The sequence below is a fragment of the Indicator indicator genome, chromosome 2 (assembly GCF_027791375.1).
Source record: "Indicator indicator isolate 239-I01 chromosome 2, UM_Iind_1.1, whole genome shotgun sequence".
In the NCBI taxonomy this organism is placed as follows: Eukaryota; Metazoa; Chordata; class Aves; order Piciformes; family Indicatoridae; genus Indicator; species Indicator indicator.
Window position 1 is genome coordinate 45192792 of NC_072011.1, and position 20430 is coordinate 45213221.

At 39.0% G+C, this 20430-nt stretch overlaps 1 protein-coding gene across 1 annotated transcript in view; it reads left to right on the forward strand.

Annotated features, from left to right (window-relative positions):
* Positions 1-20430, forward strand: part of PLB1 (phospholipase B1) — a 99916-nt gene that overhangs the window by 11790 nt on the left and 67696 nt on the right. Inside the window, exons 10-24 of the mRNA XM_054397056.1 lie at positions 136-198; positions 1458-1540; positions 2683-2694; positions 3390-3456; positions 4130-4234; positions 5644-5736; positions 10104-10172; positions 10915-10995; positions 12301-12367; positions 13067-13125; positions 14757-14830; positions 16073-16116; positions 16896-17004; positions 17965-18016; positions 19658-19738. Of these exons, the coding sequence (XP_054253031.1) occupies positions 136-198; positions 1458-1540; positions 2683-2694; positions 3390-3456; positions 4130-4234; positions 5644-5736; positions 10104-10172; positions 10915-10995; positions 12301-12367; positions 13067-13125; positions 14757-14830; positions 16073-16116; positions 16896-17004; positions 17965-18016; positions 19658-19738 (1059 nt within the window). The remainder of the gene's footprint in view (positions 1-135; positions 199-1457; positions 1541-2682; positions 2695-3389; positions 3457-4129; positions 4235-5643; positions 5737-10103; positions 10173-10914; positions 10996-12300; positions 12368-13066; positions 13126-14756; positions 14831-16072; positions 16117-16895; positions 17005-17964; positions 18017-19657; positions 19739-20430) is intronic.

Sequence of the window (20430 nt, forward strand, 5' to 3'; positions counted from 1 at the left end):
AGACTAAATTCAGAATATCATGGTCATTGGTAATCCTTCAGTACACAGCTCAAAACAAAGGTTTTGCAATTTTTGGTGAATTGATAATTTTGAATTTTCTATTAGTTTTGATGTCATAGCTCATCTCATTTACAGAAGAACTGCATATTGGACAACCTGGAAAAGCTCAAACCTGTCTTGGATTTTTTGTATAATGAGGTGAGATTTATTCATCGGTCTTGAATATCTGAATCCTTTGCTGATTTTCCCAGTCTTCTTGACTGGACCAGGGCTGTACCACTGTTGAGTGACTTAGAACACCAGTCTCATTGATTCAAATCCACTGGGTCCACTTGTCAGTACATGTTTTATGCATGTAAACAGAAAGGACAGACAGGTAACTGCTTCATTTTGCAACACAAGATGACATTCCACTCAGACTTTTGGGTTTTTAAATATTTTCTGTGAAAAGTGGAGTGCATCTGCATAGGTCTAAAGTCATTAATTCTTACTTAACAGAGCTGTTGTGAAAATAACTGATACCTAATTAGGGGGTCTCTGGAGCTACCTAGGCAGTGTGCAGGCTGCAGAGTACCTGACAATGACTTATGCAGACCAGGGAAAACACTAACTAAAATTATGGTCTTTTTCCTTTATTTATTTTAGGATCTCAGCATTTCTAAAGGTTTTCTGTCTGGATGAGCTAAGAATAATGTGCTTATATGCAGTGGTTTCTGGGAAATGCTCTGCACCGTGTCTTAGTCTACTAATGAGTAGTAGACTAGATGCAGATATATCAGTGCTAAGGCAGACTATTAAATGTTTATCCAAAGCATTTCAAAATAGTATTTCAAAATTCCAAGAATTTTGTTTTGCTGGATTGAAGGCCTAAGTAGTATTCTGAACCTGCTACTGTCAGATTGCATCAGGCCACAACCACTTGTTTTTCTCAACAAATGTCGTGTATGGATGTGATGTTCCACCCACATATTCTCTTCAGATTCTCTCTGCTATTATTGCCAGATTTTGTTTATGTTCTTGTGTAAGAATTAAATATCATTATGTTGCTGGAAAGTTGCTTTCTTCTTGGGGGGCAGGTGAGGCAGGATGCATGAGTGCAGGATGGTTCATCCCCAGCTTTACATTGTCACAAAAATTATAATTCCTAGTTCATTTAAATTCAGTTTAGGTGGCTGGTGGCCACTTTGGTTATGTAACATGAATTGCTGAGTCTCAGTCAAGAAGTCATGGTCAAAAGTACTTCATGAATGACAATCAATGTTGTTACAGATGGCAGGCACAAGATTAGGGTTTAGGATAGACTCAGCAAAGACTTAGATAATTGGTTTTATACAGGTAGAAACCCAGGCCAGAGTAACACATGTCAAGCTGTAGACACAATTTACCACTATGTTTACTTCCTAATCTGTAATTTTTTGCAAATAAAACATGATTATGTTTTTGCTTTATTACTTCAGGTTCCCAAGGCCTTTGTAAATCTAGTGGATTTCACTGAACTCACAACTTCCTCTCTTGCATGCCAAGATTACAATAATGTCAGGTAATAAAGATACCTTTAAATTCTTAGCACTGTGTCACAGTAGTGTTCAGACACATAGCTATGAACAAGTATTGACTTTGCAACTCAGGTAATCTTTTGAATACTTTTTCTGCCCTTAATACAAAAGTATGTCAAAGATTTCAGGTTTCCACTTTGTTTCTGATAAACTCTTTCTGCAAGGCATGTTTTTACTATGAAACTATAGGTGCTTTTAATCCTGCTGAGTTTGAGAGTGTATATTTAGATCCTAGGTTAGAAGGAGAGAATAAGAGAAAGCTTTGTTAAGCACTATTTAGTATCAGCCAAAACATTAGTGTGTTATCAACAGTTTTAGCCAGAAATCCAAAACACAGCACCACATGGTCTGCTGTGAAGAAAGGTAACTCTATCCCAGCCAGACCCAGTACTGTGACTATGATCACAGCATTGCGCAGTCTGCCTACCCTCTGCTCTTTAGTCAGTGCTGCTTCTGCCCTGCAACTCGAGTCAAATCTCTGAAGGCTCTTTAAAAGTTTGAGTTTCTAGATATTGATGGTGACAAAAGGAATAAACAGACTTAAAGCATACTGTTAGGCCATGCAAAAGCTAATCCTGGTAGGATAGAGAATATCCAGCTTGTCAGTTCATTAGGGTAACTTAAGTCTAGACACTTTCGTAACATCCTGTGATCTCTCTTTCTCAGTACCTTGTAACAAAACTGTGAGTAGATGTCCCAGTTTAGTACAGAGTAGGAGTGTGCACATGGACAGTTATGATAGTTTACTCCATTTTACTCCACAGTATTTTTCTCTTCCCTGTACCTGTGGCACAAGACACCATATGTACAAATATAGTCATCCTGAAGTGTTTCACAAGCTTTGCATGTATGCAGCCTAGAAGATGTGCCATCAATAAAGGAAGGGAGCTGGCTTCTGTCTAACCATGTGTTTAACAAAGTATAAGCAGAGGAGAAGCTTTCCTTGTGAAAAGTGATTGCATAGAGCATTTAGCTTAGTTCTCCTGCACAGGGAGTAGGGAGGAAAATGTGAGACAGGTAGGTGGAAAAGATGACTTTAGGAATATGGGCCTTGCCATTTACTGAGGGCCTGTATAGAGAATTTCCATTTTGTAGGTTTAGCTGGAGTTCTGTGAAAAAGGGAGAGTGATTCTGACAAGTACTTGTTGCTTGCATCTTCAAACCCCACAAGAAATGATTCTCAGATTCCTGTCCATCCAGGCGTTTTCCTCTGAGTGTATCTTTGCTGGAACCAGACTAATCTTAGACGTATCTTATATTGATCCTTTCTACATCCTTGGGAGGTCTGAGTTCTCCAGCTAGCTGCAGAAATACACAGTATGCACATCTCACCTTGTAGGTCAGAAATTTGGATGAGATGCTTTACAATGCCTGGTCTTCCTTTATAAGATTTTGCAGCATTGAGCTCCCATCCACATTTCTAGATGCAGGTCTTGTTGCCAAATACTAAAGCAAAAGTTTCTGTGGAAGTTTTTTGAGTGTGTTCAACTTTCCTGTGTGACTGTGGAGAGGGAAATGTTTGAAAACTAGTGCAGCCTCTATTTTAAGCCTGAACATTCTGCTGGTTTGTGATACCCTGTGCTAATCCAAGTCCTGTATGTTTTTTCATCTGAATAGGCCTTTACATTGAGAAGCAATCTGAAGCTCTGTATGTGGGAATAGATATCACTCTGTGCCTAAATAAAAACCTAGGATGTTCCAGGTTGCTTTCTCAATGTATGCAACAATTTAATCTTCAATATATGCTTATCAGTGGCCTAATAAAGTTAATGCTACCTGCCTTGTTTATTAAAAGATCATAACATCTTTCATGTTTTTCATTCTTCTCTGCAGTAATCAGTGCAGTTGTTTTGGTGAACACTCCATATTCAATGATAACATCCTGAGGTGGTCCTATCAGGTATGACAACTTCTGTGTTGTTTGGCTCTCATAGTACTAGACACATCTATCCATTTTCCAGATAGGACTGAAGTGAGGAGTTAAGGCAAGAAGGGCAGTGAGGAAGTTGAGCAATCTTGACCCATTTCTGACATCAGGAACATTGGGGATAAGATCTTTCTATACCTGAGAGATCCTAGCATCTCTTGAAGTTTCTAAAGACTGTACAGCTTTTGTCAGTCTAGAATTTGTCATATCCCATCAAAGAAATAATCCATCTTGTCGAGTAACCTGTCACATGATTTAGAAGGGGGAAACTTTCTGTTAATGCAAAGACAGTTGTGCTGGAATTCCTTTTAAAATGATAGAGAGGCAACCAGCATGACCTTTCATGGCTTTGCTAAGCTTGCTGCTCTTTCAAAGAAGCTTATGGTAAATCAGTGTAGCTTTCTCATAGCTACAATGAATTTCCAGTTATTATGTAAGAAGATTTAATTAAATTATTGTCTCTGTTCTGGATTACAGAACTTTATTAATGTGGTTTATTAGTGTCACAGTGTGAGAGCTGAAATCCCCCTCCCACACCAAGAATGGAATGGAGATAATCTTAGTTCACTTTAAGCCCTATCAAACTGCAGGTATATTACAGTCTCTACCTGATACTACTTATCTAATTAAGCGGTTGTCTATTCAGGATGCTTGGGAAAGGCTACTGGACTATAAGGGGTTTGATCAAAAGAATGACTTCACTGTCATTCTTCAGTCTTCTCTCCAAGAAAGTAATCTGCTGCTCAGGCTGGTAAGTAAACTTGAGTTGCACCAATCTTTCTGGGCTCTGTCTGTGGAGATTGCATGCAATATTCAGATGGCTTTTTCCTGTCTAGACTGTTTGTAGTGGTAGAAGACAAAGGTGGTCAGGTGCGTGCAGAATGCACCTGAGTTTCAAACACAGAGGTCCTGAGAGTGGAGTTTTCTTCAAACAGCATCAGAGAGCCTATGTTTTTAAAACACAGTGTTCCTAGAGAAGTCAGGTCATGGCATCTCTGTAGATTAGGTCACCAGTGACTGGAAATTTTTCTCTATCTTTGTAGCCACCAGCATATGCATCCCTGATTATACTCATGTGTATTTGGCAACAAAGGCAAAAAGCTGGTAACAAGAAGTATTAAAAAATGGGTAAGGGGGGAAAAGATAAAGGTTTTGTGAACTGTATCAGAAAGTAGAATTACCTTCCTGCAATGAGATTAATGTAATCTGGAAAGGAATTTTGTCCAGTTTTTCTATCTGATACAACCAATGGGGAATGAATATAGATGGGATTGTATGTGATGCCAGACATGGATTTGCCATAAATGATCTTTAAAGGGAAGTTCAAAGTTCAAGGTTGTCTGAAACTTGGCAATGAAGAGGGAAAATATTACAGATATTACTTCCTGGAAAGCTTTTTTATGCTTCCTGGGCATCATAATAGCTCCTTGAATTTGTTGTAATTCCCTTGATATTCCCCAGTTCAGTATCAGAACAAGGTGAACTGGGAGAAATTTGTCTCCCAGGAAGGTTGAGATCTGCTATGTTGCAAAATCTTTTCTTTGATGCTGGGTTTCCTCACACTAGGCTTGTTTTGTTGATGGCTAGTCCATACACAAATGGAAAACTTTTAATTTTCATGGCATTACTTTTTTGCTTTAGTAAATTACTCTGTTAGTGCCTTAAGTGCCATCTTATGTCATAGGTGGACTCCTCTGTTTTGTGGTACACCTGCAGGTCACCATGCATAATCCCTTAAACTCTTCCAGCAGTTACTTTAATTTAAAAATAAGCATGATCTCTTACAAGAAATTCTGCATGCTTCTACTTTTTAAATGCATGAGAGTGTGGGCTAGGGGAAGTGTTGGGATGACATCTGAGTGTCTTCCTGATCTCCTGTGTGTTACTATCGTGATCATGCTTTGTTGTTGATCTAGTCTTGACCTGTGTGGTCTCTTCACTGCTGCCTTGCAGTGGCAGCTACAGCAATCACAAGAACAGCATCTCTTCTGTCTTGGCACACCAGCAGTAACTCACATCAGTAACAAGTGGCTTAATGAGAGTAGCAGAGATTGATGTTATTGTGATCTTAATATTTTATAGATTGAGACCTTTTGTGGGTCAGTATCTTTCCTTTCTCTTAAGTGGGTTTTTTCATGCTTTAAATGCTTTCTCTTTCAGGGCAGGGATGGTTTCAATACCACATCAAAAACACCAGGGGAAACTCTGGAAGAAGACTATATTTCCATGGCTTTGGGCCTCTGGAACAATATGGTGAGCAGTACCACAGGAACAGTTTCTTACTAGACTTAACACAGATGCTTAGTAGCAACTCTGTGGGCCAGGCTTTGAGCAGCAAGGATGCAAAGGAAGGAAGAATATAGGAAAGGAGCATTCCATGACTGCTATCCTCAGTTGTGCAGAGAGACTGCTCTTGAGTAATGTTAAATGGCCAAGACAAATATTTTGCTGTGCTGTGGCTGATACTTACTACAAAGGGCTTTTTATAAAGGGTTCCAAAATAGTCCTTTGGGAAGTCCCTATTACTTCCCAAGCTCCTATTACTTCCCCAAGAGCTGGATGTCCTACCCAGCTGAGGAAAGTCAGCAAATAATGCCTCCTAATTGGTGAGAGAGGAAAGAAATATGGTTTTCCTGACCCACTGGAACTTGAACAAGATGACCAGTTCTGTAGAAGGCTGTTTCCTTTTGCAGACTTGAGCTGCTGATAATGCAGTATTTGTATGTGTGACTGGGTGGATGCGTGTACAGCTGGAGGGGTTTGAACTTTAAAACTGATGAGCAAGTGAAGAAATGGGAGTAGCTTTTCAATATGAATGAGATAAAAAGAAGGCATCTGGTTTTGGACTTAGCTAAGTGGGGTGTTACTCCTTAGTACATATTATGATTGGGTGTGCCCTGATATCACTGATTTTGGATAAGATTTTGATTTAACTATTCATTCTGACTTAGAAACTTTGAAACTTTTCTGACTTTTTTTTTCTTTTCTAATAACCTTCTTATAAAGTATATAATTAATTTTTTTCTTAATAAGAATCTACAATGGCCAATTAAGTTAGATTAGAGGTAAAAGACATTTTTTTGCTTGTTTTACAGTCCATGTGTTAATAAGATTTTCATTTGAGAATACCTACTGTTCCTGTGTCTTTCCAAATTTCCCTAAGCATGAAGGGGAAAAAGTCTATACTGCAACCACCTTTTAGCAAACCACATTTAAAAATAAATACATGGAGGTTAGCATGTTCTTTTCTCCTTTTATGCTAATTCTGGCAGAGGTAATACTGTTGTAGTCCTGGTCATTGCCATTTAAAGAAGCAGGAGTAACAAGAGCAGACTTTTATTCAATCAGATGAAAAATCATGGAGTCAGTTTAATAAAAGGTCATAGAATTGTAGAATAGTTGATGTTGGAATGGAGATTTTAAGGCCATCTAGACCAACCTACCTGCAGGGAGCAGGAACATCTTCAACTACATCAGGTTGCTCAGAGCCCTATCCAACCTGGCCTTGAATGTTTACAGAGATTAGGCATTTTGACCTTATTGGACCTCATGAATTTCACTTGGGCCCATTTCTCAAGCTTGTCCAGGTCTTTCTGGACTCCATTTCACCCCTCAAGCAGGTCAACTGTCCTACTCACCTTGGTGTCATCTGCAAATTTGCTGAGAGAGCAGTCAATCTCACTGTCTGTACTACTGATAGTATCTTTTAGTTAAAGTTAGTAGGACTGTAGTTAGTTGGCAGGAGCCAAGGAGTTGAAAATTCATCAACCCTTGAAACTCTAACCTTGGAACAATCATGCTGCATCCAGTTATCTACTGCTATCTGTGATGATATCGAAGTTCCTGCCTCAGTTCTTCTATGTAAAATATGTGCCATGATAAGATACAGATCTTACTGGACAGTTACTTTAACCAGTCAAACAAGCAAAGCCAAAACTGAAAGTGCGATTCTTGAAGTGTGATTTAAACATTGTTTCTGACATTTCTCTGTAAAGAAACTGAGTGAGCTACTTTAACTGCCTGTCTCAGGGTCCCCTCAACGTTAAAAATATTTACCTAGATCGTACAATTACTGTCACTTAAACGTGATCTGTATGACAGTAGAAAGCAATTTGCATATTATCCCCAGAGAGTAATCCTTATAAATATTGAGGCTAATTGGAAGCAACTGCACAAAGCATGGACATCCAATTTGCTGTGAGAAGTGGTCATTTACACCTACTTAGCATGATTGTTACAGCAGCAAATTTTTAAAATGAAATGCAGAGTGAGTTTGCAGATAGTGGAGAAAACCAATGCTTCTGCCTGGAGAGGGACCACAGTACCACTAGTTTGCCACCTCCTTTTGTGCCTCTCCAGCAGAAATTGTGGGGGACAACTGAACCAAATTGTTCAGATTCTGAGATCCATCTGAATGTGGCAAGAGATCAACCTGGAATAAACTCTTTTCTGAGACCTATTAGTAGGAAACTGGTTTCCCAGTCTGTGTGATGTCCTCCTCTGTTTTCCTGTGGGCTTTTTTGGTTTGGGTTTTTGTTTTCTTTTTGTTGTTGTTGAGGTGTTGTTTGTCTTGGGGTTTTGGTTTTTTTTTTTTTCCTATAGTCTCTTACTGTTTGGCTTTTTAGACTTCATTTTATGCAGAATCCAATGCTAGGAATACTGAATATTCTTTATAGCAGTATCATCCCCAGTCTGAAGTAGATGTATTGCCTCCTCCAAATCCAGGTACTACAGGAGAGAGGGCCAGGCTTTACCTCCTGAAGTTTAGTTACTCATACAGACACCCTCAGTCAACCAAGCACTGTCTCTTTTCTGCCCTCTCAAGTTCTTACACTTAGATTGTCACAAATCCCTTTGGTCCCTTCAGACAGTATTTTTTATTTGTAGCTTTTGTCATCAGAAAGAGTCGTCTCCTTTCTTCTGCTTTGCTTTTCTGTCCCTAACCCTTTTCTGCAGAGACTTTATTTGGCCTCCTGGGCTGTGTCTTTGAGCATCACGTTCTTTGGTATTACTCTCTTGTTGTCACTTTAACTACTAGAAGTATTTTATGGAAACAACAAGGGTGAAAAACTATAAGTAAAATGGAGTGGTACTTTCAAGGATGGCTACATTAGGGCTAGCTACACAGACTTGGGCAGTGAGCATGCCAGGGAGCCAGCAGAACCAGAGAACTGTCATAAAGGAAACATATACTAACTTTGCTTTGTTTCAGTGTTTTTCCTCAGTGTGAGGTGCTTCCTTTAGTGAGGGAACAACCTAGATGATATGAAAGGAGAGCAAGATGTGGCAAAACTACATCTTGCTATTAGGTTGAAGGGAAACTACAGGAGTGGTAGTATTCTCTTCACAACTCCTTTTCCCCTCATCCTTCCTGCTTCCTCTTTGTTTTAGTAGAATTTTCTTAGCAGGGCTGGTAATCATCAAAAAGGCATATTTGGGGTATGCCTCCCACAGCATCCTTGCAGCTAAACTGAGGAAGTGTGGTCTGGGTCATCGGGTGGCAAGGTGGATGTGAAATGGTTGAAGGAAAGAAGTCAGAGAGTTGTGGTTGTGGTGGTTTGAAACTGTCTTTTTAATTTTTCCTTGCAAAGTTCAGAACAGAGAAAGTGAAAGAATGTAAATAAGTCACTATTGGGTGTAAGAAAGCAAAATACTGATTGTTCTAAACACTTCCATTGGATAGATAGAAATGTTTAAGAACTATTACCCAAAACAAAGTAGGCATTCTGCACATTCTGCGTTCGGCAGTGGGGGCAGTTGCTGGGCTGTCTGGTTGCTGTTTCTTCTTCTCTTCTGGCTGAAGATAACACACACTGACCTTGGCAGCTAAGTTAACTTTCTGCTCTAACTAAACTCTGCTTCTCTGTCCAGGGGGGTCTGGGGGGGAAGCTCCTGGGAGAGGGAGGCCCCTTTGGGAGGGTCCCCTTGGGGGGGGAAGCAAAGGGAGCTTGGTTGTGTTTTTCTGTTGATTGTATATATTTGTAAGTGTTGTGAATTTTGTACATTTGTACATATTCATTGCATTTCATCTGCTTGTAAATACAGCCTTCATTTGCTTCCAGACTGGGCTAGCCTGGTTATTGTCGGTGGGGGGGGGGGAATTTCAGCTCACACCGACACACTTTTTATTTTTTGGTGTTTCCGCCCGGTTGGCTGGTAGGATGGACAGACTGCTGCAGGATGCTGTTTACCTGGCAGCTGAGCTGTGGCAATCCACTCTTTATTTTCTCTTAGCCAGTCCATCTGTGGAGTAAAACTGGCTTTTGAACTGATAAATAATGACTTGATTGCTTGCAGTTGAATACTGTGGTACAAGATCAGTGCTTGTGGGAAAAACACTTACTGGGTCAGCATACCCAAGAGCAGAGGTAATGTGTGGATGGTTGTTTTAACGATGATGGGATGACAGGCTGAGCATGTGAGAGGCCTTGCTTTCAGTCTCTTCCTTTTGTAGGTATACATGCGGTATTGTTATTTATAGATAAAATTTGTCTTAAGTAAAACAAGTTTTAAAACACATATTTTAAAAGCATTACCTGTAGAGCCTTTGAGTTGCTGTTACTCTCCCTTTTCTCCCCCACACAGCACATGTACAATTCCTCTCTTCTCTCCCTTTCCAGATGGAGCCAGTTGGACAGAAGCAGCCTTATGGTGCCACAAGAATGCCTCAGATCCAGTGTCCATCTCAGGTAAAACGGCTTCCATATTATTGTGAGATTTTCTTTGCTCTTTGTAGAATTTCCAAGTTTTCAAATGCTGTCCTCATTTTCTGGAGCTCTTTGGAATGTGCACTTGTCTAAGATATTGTACTGTTAAGAAATGAACATTCTTAAAAGTTCATTGACACAGTTTCTTTATTTTATAAAGATGAAACTGAAAGAAGTACTTTTGACAAAAATCAGTTGCCTTATTGTATCAGATGTCTTGTATTCAAAACATAACTAGCTAACTTGAATTGATAAAATTGAACCCATGGATTTTATATAATTTAGCTTTCCTGTGGTTTGACTGCTGTTAAGAATTTTAGTCCCTGGAGCTGTCAGTAGCCCAGTAGTATCTTCAGAGTCCGGGCATCTCAGGTTCAGAGAATAGGTTCTTGAACATTTTTGCATCTAAGGTCTGACTTCAGTAATTTGATAGTGATAAAATATTGTTGGCACCCAGAAGCTTCACTGAACAGCAATTAAAACATCAAAGAAACTGAATTATGTGTTTTTTTGGTGTTAAGTTTAAGGTAAGATGTGGTGCTATGCCTAGAGCATACTAGGGCTTACTTTTCAGGTCTAACCTGGTTTACTTTTTTTAGTGCAATGCTCATTCAAGAACTAATACTGGAAAGATTTTATTAACTTCTAAAATGTAGCCAGGAGATTTTAACATCAGCTGACTGTTTCCACTAGCATTAGTAAACATACTCTCTTCACTCTGCAGGGAAGTCCATATTTGTTTACATATAGAAATAGTAACTACTCATCTTCCCCAGAGACATCAAGCACCAAAGAAACATCTCAGGTATAGTATGACTGTTTGCATCATGTGGACTGAGTGTATTCCAGTGAGGGGGGCAGGTGGGTGAGAGTGTGTTGTACCCTAATTAAACCATGTTACATTTGGAAAACTAAATACCAAGTTCCAGATCTTCGGTGCCATGCTTGTCTAAATATTCAAATGTTTAATAGCACATTGTCTCCTTGGTGGATTTTGTAGAGTATGATTTACAATAAATGTGTTCTGCCAGCCTGAAGTCATGCCTCCATTGTTAAGAACCCTTTTCAAACATCTGGATAAAAATGTTAATTCCCTGGGATAACAAGACAGTGAAAATGGGACCATTTATTCCTACTATAGAAGAAATTAGGTCAGATCAGCATGACACCACTGTATGGGTCTGATTTAATCTCATTTACATCATAGGAAAACTAAAGATCAATGGAGGTTTTTTTTGTGTGTGTGTGTTAGTTAATTGCAGCTACAGAGGGACAGGATAATGCCCGTTTTCATGACCCAGAACAGTGTCTAGATCACATCTGCACTCATAATGGCCTGTACATCATTGTAATAATAATGTTTCTCCTCTCATTTTAATATAATGCCATCTGTTCTATTAGTTACCTAGGGTGCCCCATTGCATGCGGCAATGGTACCTACTACTCTGTTTTTTGTCAGTAGCTATGGTGTAGGAGGCACGAAGAAACATAACTGTGTTATCTTTGTGGTTTGTGGTTTTTAAATAATAACCCCAAATGGAGGAATGGGACATGAAACACAAGTGTCTTTTCCTTAGGTAAGTTAGCCAGCTTCAGGAGTTCTGTAGAGAGATTTGGAACAAACACACGTCCTTGGGTCTTATGTGATGGTCTGCTCTGGCATAGTGGCTACCACCCTTCACTAACACTAGAATTTGGGAGTATTTCCATCAGTAGGATGCAAACCAAAAGAGTGAGGAAGACAAATCACTGGCTGCATGTAGAGAAGGCAGGCTTGTGGCTTGATGATAAAGGTATGGTTTTGTGCTGGGATATTGCAGGGATAGGTGCACAAAATGTTGGATTGCTGAACAGAGCATGGCATGGAGTATGAGAGAATTGGCCCCACTGGTAGGCAAGAGCTGTACTGCACTTATATGGCCATGCAACTTCTGAGCAGACAGCTTGTGTCTGCCTTCAAAGGGGAGCTGTAGGTACAGCCTGAGGACAGGCTGAGTTTGCTAGATGTATACAAAATATGTGGGAGATCTGTTTATCTAATGCTCTGAGACATAAATGCTTTATTATGACTGGAGTCGGATGTGAAGTCTTGACTTCTCTGTCTTTGCAGGAGAGAAGTTATGGAACAAATATTCCCTGTTTTGACCGGGAACCCTCTATTTCCATTCCAGTTTCAGGTACTGTCCTATGTGATTTTACTGTAGAGCTACTTCATTCGATGACAGAAAGGAACAGGAACTGGGGTTAGTGAGAAAAGGTACACTTTTCTTTGAAGGAGTGCACTCTGTTTGCTGCAGCTTTTAAGATCTTTTTGGAAAAACATAAGTAGTTGTATAGTAATTTGCAAGCTCTTCCTCAAGGATGGTGAAAGCTTATGCAACTGCAACGTCCATGTACAAAGAAGGTACAGTGGAAAAGACAGGAGGTAGTTTGGTACTTCAGTTTCAGAGGCTGTGAAACGCTGTATGTATGGAATAGGGGCTCTTGGCAGTGCAATCTAGGGTGTAAAAGCCATGTGGAATCTGTCACCAGGTGGATTTTGTCTTCCCTCAGAAGCTGCAATGGTCCCAAAATTTTGACTCCATGCTGACACTAGAGCTCTGCCTGCTTTTCAGTCATTGCCACTGCTTAAGAGGAATTGGAGAAAGCACTAACCCAAGACTGAAATCTTACTGCCTCCTTTGTTGCTGTAGATAATGCCCATCTATGAGAAATCATTTGATGCCTGTCAGTGATCAATCTGAGTTGATACCCCCATAAGTATTAAAACACTGTCTTTGCACTGTTTTGTGCTAATTCTAAGGAAAAATGATTACAATTGGAAGTTTTCTTTCTTTCCTCTTTCCCTTACAATACCTTTATATTTTATTTACTAGTTCATAATTTGAAACCAGCAGATATTCGTGTGATCGCCGCCCTGGGAGATTCACTCACAGTAAGTAAAGGTCACTGGGTAACCATTGTTAATGCAACTATTGAAAAAGCATTCCTGAATTTTTAACCCAAGCAATAGGATACACACAGTTACACCCTGTTGAGCCAAACATTTTTCACGTTCTTTTCTGCACTCCACCCTGACTGACGGGTAATCCGATCATGAGTCTAACCTGAGTGCACAGCTGCCATTTAAAGTCCTCACAAGGAAGAGCTGCAAGATTAGATTGTGCAGCAGTGAAATTGACCTGCTAGAGTGGACTTGCAACAATTGCATTTCTCTATTGATTCTAGGCAGCTTCCAGGTATTGGACTTCAAAGCAGTAAGTAAGCAGTTGTGGTGGTTTTAAGGCTATACCTTTAACTTCTTTTCACAGAGTTCAAGCAGAAAAGTAAAAGAATGTAAATAAATTTAAAAAAAACAAACCTAATAAATAAATAAAATAAAATAAAACCCAAAAACCGATTGGCTGCTAGAAAGAAAAAAATGATTATTCTAAACACTTCCATTGGAGAGATAGAAACCTTTAAGATTCAGTACTCAAAACACAGTTCAGTCTGGTGTTTTTCTGCTGGGCAGTCTAGCAGAGTGCTTCTGCGTTTCTCTTCTTGCTTTCTTCACTGAAGAAGATAATGTAGTAACCTTGAAAGCTAAGTTCTAACAACCTCTCTGCTTCTTGTTTTTCTTCCTTTTGCCAGGGGGTTCTGGAGAAGGCAGGGAAAAGGGAGGCAGAGGGACAGATTTCCTGGCTTTGGCCAGGAGGGTTTTGTGCTGTTTCTGTTAATTGTACATATCTGTAAATGTTGTAAATACTGTATATTTGTACATATTCATTGCATTCCATGTAGGCTGTAGTTTTTGCTTGTAAATACAGCTTCATTTTCTTCCAAACTGGTGTTGTTAATGTGGGAGGGAAATTTCAACCCACCACCGCAGTGTAAATAGAAGGAACAAATTCCGCAACTAATTGTGTGTATACATACGATATAAGTACATATGAGATGATAAATACATATGAGATAAAGTCAAACTCTACAAAGCCATGTCCATTTATATTGACTAAATATCTGAGTCAATGGAAACAGATAATCAGGTGTGTCAAGTAACTTATCTCGAGAATCCTGGAACTATGTGAACACAGCTCTTAAACTGGCTGTGATTCTCCAACCAGTGATGACTGCTTCATTCCTTATGTCATAATTCATGTTTCTTATGCATTCTGTGCTGATTGCCACATTAATTCCTTGTCTTTCTTGGGGAAACTGGGGGAAGGAAAACAAAAAAATCACCACAGCACTTTTTAATGGGAAGAACAGTTAATGAATTATTCATTCAGGGCCATTGCTATCATGGTATCATAGAATTAGGTGAATATTTCAAACATTCTCAGCTAATTTTTCACCCACTTGATCTAATCAAGAAGTTGATAGAATAGGGTAATTCACTGGACCAGAGTGTAAAATATGTTCAACCCTTGACCCTCTTGAGATCAAGGATCTATTATTTTTTGGGAAGATGACACAGCTTGCTTCATTAACATCCTGTTCAATTGTTTTCACTAGGATCACCCAGGAAATAAGTTACTGTAGAAATCTTATTTTCTAGAAGGTGAACTCCTTTTCTGCTTCCAGGCAGGTAATGGGGCAGCATCCAAACCCCAAGATGTTCTTGATGTCCTGACTCAATACCGAGGTGTTTCTTGGAGGTAAGTCCCAGTGATTCTTGCTCAGTGGGAGGGAACAAATAATCTTGGCTTTTTTTTTTTTTCTACAGGAGGCTTGTGGAGAGTGAATTTGACTTCACATTTTGCATGGAAGCACATGTTTGTACATTTATTCATGATAAATAAGATATTTAAACTAGTGGCTAAAGTATCCTGTGGCATAGCTGTAATAGCCCTGGATATTCTGATGAAACAAGAGTCCTTGTTAAGATGTTCTCTCACAGTTACAGCTGTTACAAAGGAGACTTCTGGATCCCATCAGCATTGCACTGCTTGTGCAATCTGCATTTCTGTTCCTGCTTTTTCTACATTTTGTGTGAACTTCCCTACTGTGGCCTGTGCCACCCACTTCTTGCTGTTGCTGTTTAAACACAGTATCTGTTTCCTTGACCCTTTTCTAGTGTTGCTTACATCATGCAGAATGTTTTATCAATTATGAGTTACTACAGACTTTTATATATACAACATCTTATAAAATAGCACTAAAAGCTGTCTGAAGAAAGACAGTCATGTTCAGTTTTTATTCTGCATCTGTATAACTTAGCACCAAACCTTGATCTTCTGATCTTCTATTTATCATTTTTGACACATCTGAACTATTGCAGCTCTATAAGAAATTTAAACAGATACTAGGGTACTTAGAAATATTGTAATTGATATTCAAGGGATACTACAGAAGTATTTGAAGTCTAACACTTTATATTTTGATGATAATCTACTGACATCTCTGGGGTAAAGGTATACTAGCATTTTCTGCAGCATGAAGTAAAATCTAATAGTATTCTTCCAGCTGAGTGAAATGGGAGCTGAAAGGTATTGAATGTACTTATCACTCTGAAATACATGTGCTTTTAGACCTTGCTGTTACGGATACAAAGTATTTGTTAATTCAAAAAGGAAGTAATAAATATTTTAATAGGGATGACCATAACAAAGACGGCAGCTTAAAAAAATTCTCCTGTCTTGCACATAGGTTTGAACATATGCCAAAATACGTAAGCGACCTGAAGGGGCAGCTAGTGTACAAGGCTCTTAATGTGACTGCTATGATTATGACAGTCTGTGATTTCGTGACCGTATCGGTATGCACACAGAGCTTCCAACAATCACCAGAGAATGTTGTGTACATGTGTAGAAACCCCATTGGGGGGAGCTCTCTTACTTAGTCCACTGCTTTGCCAAGTCCAGCATATCTTGAAACAATTTTTTCTTTGTTTTTAACAGTGTTGGAGGAAATGAAAACATAAGCACAGTCACCACACTAGCAAGTAAGTGCCTTTTTCGATAAGATTGATCAACATCTAGGGGTGTTTATTAAATCAGCTGTTACTATAAAAGAAGACACAAAGATAGATTTGCAATTTGTAGCATGACAGAATCAACTCCTTGGCATTCAATGACCAGTGCTGAGTAAAAGTTGCATAACAACCAGGCTGTAATTTGTTGTGCATGACTTAACTATGTATTTTGTAATTCCTAGGGTTTGGCTGTTTCAGTATTCTTCTGTTGGTTATAGTTCTGTCCAAAATGTGTTGGGGGCAGATGAATCAAAGATCTTAGATTATAGCCTAGGGAAACTATTTTGATGGTATGGGAAAGTTGCTTTAAGTGGAAGCTGAATCATGCCACAAGATCACATTTTTACATGCTTTTAGAAGTCAGAGAATTTTAGATCTTGGGTGTTTGAAAGGCTGGTTTGTAAACTAAGATTAAGCAAGGAATCTTAGGTCTTTGACGTTAATACATTTGGGGAAAGGATTTGATTCCAACCCATCTGCAGTTAGAGTATGACTGCTTGAGAGTCTTCTTTGTGAGCATAGGGTTACTTGGCCCCATTTACCAGGCAGAATGGCACTGATAGCCAAGATGATCATGTTTCATGAGGTATCAGAATTCACAAAACTCAGAAATCTTGAAGGCAAGATGTATTTAAGGGTTACATTTTTAATAAGTATCTCTTAAAGATTTTTTAATGAACTGGTCTTTATAACCTTATTTTTTATCTGTTGAAGTAAGCAACATTTCAGGGTGCTGTCTTTTTCTGCAGACATTCTTCGTGAGTTCAACCCATCCCTGATAGGGTATTCCACTGGCACGGGAAGGCAGACTACAAAAAATGCTGCTCTCAATCAAGCTGTGGCAGGGGATCATGCAGAGTAAGAGAAAAATGCCTTTAATTTTAACAGAAAGTTGATTTTTCTTGAAAACTCAGTTCTACTTAAAAAGGGCCCAAACCCTGGTCTTTGGCAGGATTGCAAAAAGGCTGATAGGGAAGCCCAAATATATTTCTTTTACCTTTCTCTAGTGTGAGGGCCAAGAAATGTAATGAGGACTTTGCATTGTCTTTAATACATGTCAAATTAGTAGCCAAAGCAATAGTTTCCCTAGCATTTTCAGCCAAGAAGGACCAAAGCACTTTACAAGTACTACTCAGAAAGCCTCACATTCCTATTGTGAAGCAGAGCGGGGGAAAAAATCCTTATATTATACGAGATGTATTTAAAATCTCTTGTCTGTAGAACCAGAAGTTCATGTAGAGACACTAAGAGAAAACTGTGACTTGCTTGTGGCCAGCCTGTGGCAGAACTGGGAATTACTTAGAGACCACTATGCTGAGTCTTCAGTGAAATTCATATTATGTTGTTTTCTCTTGAGAGCAGATCTCAGGAGACATACATCAGTGGCTGGAGTCCATGTAATAACATTGATGCATGCACGAATGCTTCAATGGCATTTGTATCAATAGCATCTGTCTGGTGTTGGGAAGGAGCAGAGTGTGTTTACTTTGGGGTAGCACAGTGTATTTTCCATATGGTTTGTAGAAGTATGCAGTGCTTGCAAAGTGATCAAATGCTCTGTTAGATGTTGTCCTGGTGTCAGATGGGTTGTTAATTGTTTTCTCATTCGCCTCCCCTTCCCTTCCCCCATTGTTTCAAAATACAGATTTTTTTGAACTATCATACCTCTCATGCAATGAAAACTGGACTTCCTCAGGTTTTTTTAGTTATTAGGTGAGCGATGCCCATTTGTCAGCTTTCCTCTTCAATTTCCTGTCTGTGAATGATTCCTTGTTACTTTTTACTAATTTACTTCTGTGATTTCATTTTTCTTTTTAGGGGTGTTCCTGCCCAGGCTAGAAGACTAGTGGAACTAATGAAGAATGATACTGTGAGTTTGTCATTAGTGCTTTCAGAAAGATGAAGTTGTGTGGCATCCTTAGTTTCTAACAGACCAACAGCAGATGCCAAACATTAAAGCTGTGGATACAGCAATGCAACATGTAATATTCCCTCGGTGCAGTGTGAGTCAATACAAAAGAATTTATAGTTTTGTCGTATATGAATTTATATCAGCATATGTTGGTTACTATCAAACACAGATAACTGTATCTTCTAATTTTACTAAAAGTGCTGTTGCTTTCCCTCCCAATCTACATCGTCCTGTAAGACCACAAATTTCTTTCTCTCTGCTAGGATTTTGCTGTGATACAGGTAGCTGCCTTGTAAGCACATGGTTTTTCCAGCAGTAAGAATACATGCTGGGATGTTAAGGGCAAGCTTTTCAGGTGGTAAATTGTGGGGAGTGAACATGTGAAGTGAGGAAAGGGCTTGTTTTCTTTAAAAGCAATTTAGTCCCTTGTTTCACCTACTCAGCAGCTTTTTTTTTTTTACTTACACATTTGTTGTTAGGAATTATTTGATTAGTGGTCTGTAAAACAAATACTAGGATGAGGATTGCTTGCATAATTTTCACCTCAACCTACTGCTTTGAATGTTTGCTATTCATAATTTGACAAAGGTGCTATGCAATCAGTGGCCTAAGATACATGATGTTGTTTTGGCTTTCTAACTGTGCATTTGGAAAGCAGACAAAAGGCCTTTCAGATAACTGTGCATGAATATCTTCTATAAATACGCTGGTAAACACAAATTGGCAAAAATACATGCAGTACTTTCCTTTTTGGTTCACAAGTTGTTACTCTGGCTGTATCTGACATGAGATTAAAAGGGTTAGCAGCTACCAGTGAAGCAGCTGGATGGTTTTCATGGAAACTATTAAGTCTTCTAAGCACTATTTTGTCATATCAATCATGTTCAAAACATGACATAACAGGAATGAATGCAAATAGCTTTTATTTAACTGTTAGATTTCTTTCTAACTAGAAAGAGTGTTCATATTAAAGGCCATATAGCTTTGATTTGGTGTTTTTTTTTTTTTTGTTTTTTTTTTTTTTTTTTCCCTTCTTAAAAAACCTGTTTAGTGCAGAATATCCCCCTCTTTTAATTTGGATTAGTACATTTTGAGACAAAACTACTGAACAGTGTGTTTACCAGCTGGGATATATGGTATTCTGCCCCTCTATTTTTCCGGTTTGCCTCACAGCAAGACTGAAATATATTGCCCTCCAGGGTTTTCCAGCAGGATAGTTGCATTTTTTATGACACAGTGAAACATATACCATCATTTTTGCATGAAGATATATTCCTAGAGCTGCAGGAGGTGTCACTTTGTGTATGTACAAGATATTACCTAGAGAAGTGCACAGATGGATTTTGAGCAATAGTTTTCCAAAGCAAACCATTTTTCATGCTTCTGCCAATATTCTGAACCTCATTTAGGTCATGCTAATTTTTACATTTTCAATCGTGACTACAAATTAATGTTTGCTCTGGTTGCTTAGAGAACTATAGCCAGGTACCCTGAGAAAGGTTAAATTTGTGTTTAGTATTTTGCCTGCCTCTCCCCTCTTTTTTGTTTTGTTGTGTTTGTTTTTTTAATGACTTCCATTCCATCTCCTCCTATGTGCAGAGAATAAATATGCAGACAGACTGGAAGCTTATAACAATTTTCATAGGAGGAAATGACCTATGCCATTTCTGCAATGATCCAGTAAGTCCTGTGCTTCCTGCAGCATGAACTGGGCCAGCCTAGGCATGAGGTCTTTATGCATTGCAGTGGGTGAGAGGGTAGAACTTGGTGGGTGAGACTGAAATAAGATAGGTCCTATTTGTGCAGCTCTGGAATGCAACTGTGCTGAGACCTTCAGGTTGTTCAACCTGAAGTTATGATAAATGAGGTGATATCTTCGGAACACCTGTAAATTGCATAATTGTAGCTACTTTGCTTTACTGTTAACTAAGATATCTTACCATCATGTAGTCACTTCACCTGTAGATAAAAGGTCGAGGGATTTTGCTCATCGTTAAAGCCTTTGTGCACAGTCATACTCCTAAGTCTTACTTGGTGCACACTTATCAGTTTCAGTGTTATGGGAATGATTCTACTTGCAGGTCATGCTGATATATTTATGTCTAACATAGTATATGTTATATGTGCATATTACATATATATATGTATACAGACACACATATACTGTAATGCAGCCTTTGGTGTGTATGTGTATAGAGGAAGTGAAAGGCTGTAGCAAATTCCTTGTTTAGTGCTGAATCTTACTTACTTACAAGCAGCAGAGAGTGATTAATTTCAGAGCTGTACTGTAAGATAGATATACAAGAAGGACGGAGAAATAAACCATTCCTGCCTCCTTGCCTGACCCACACACAAAACAGCAGTCACACAGG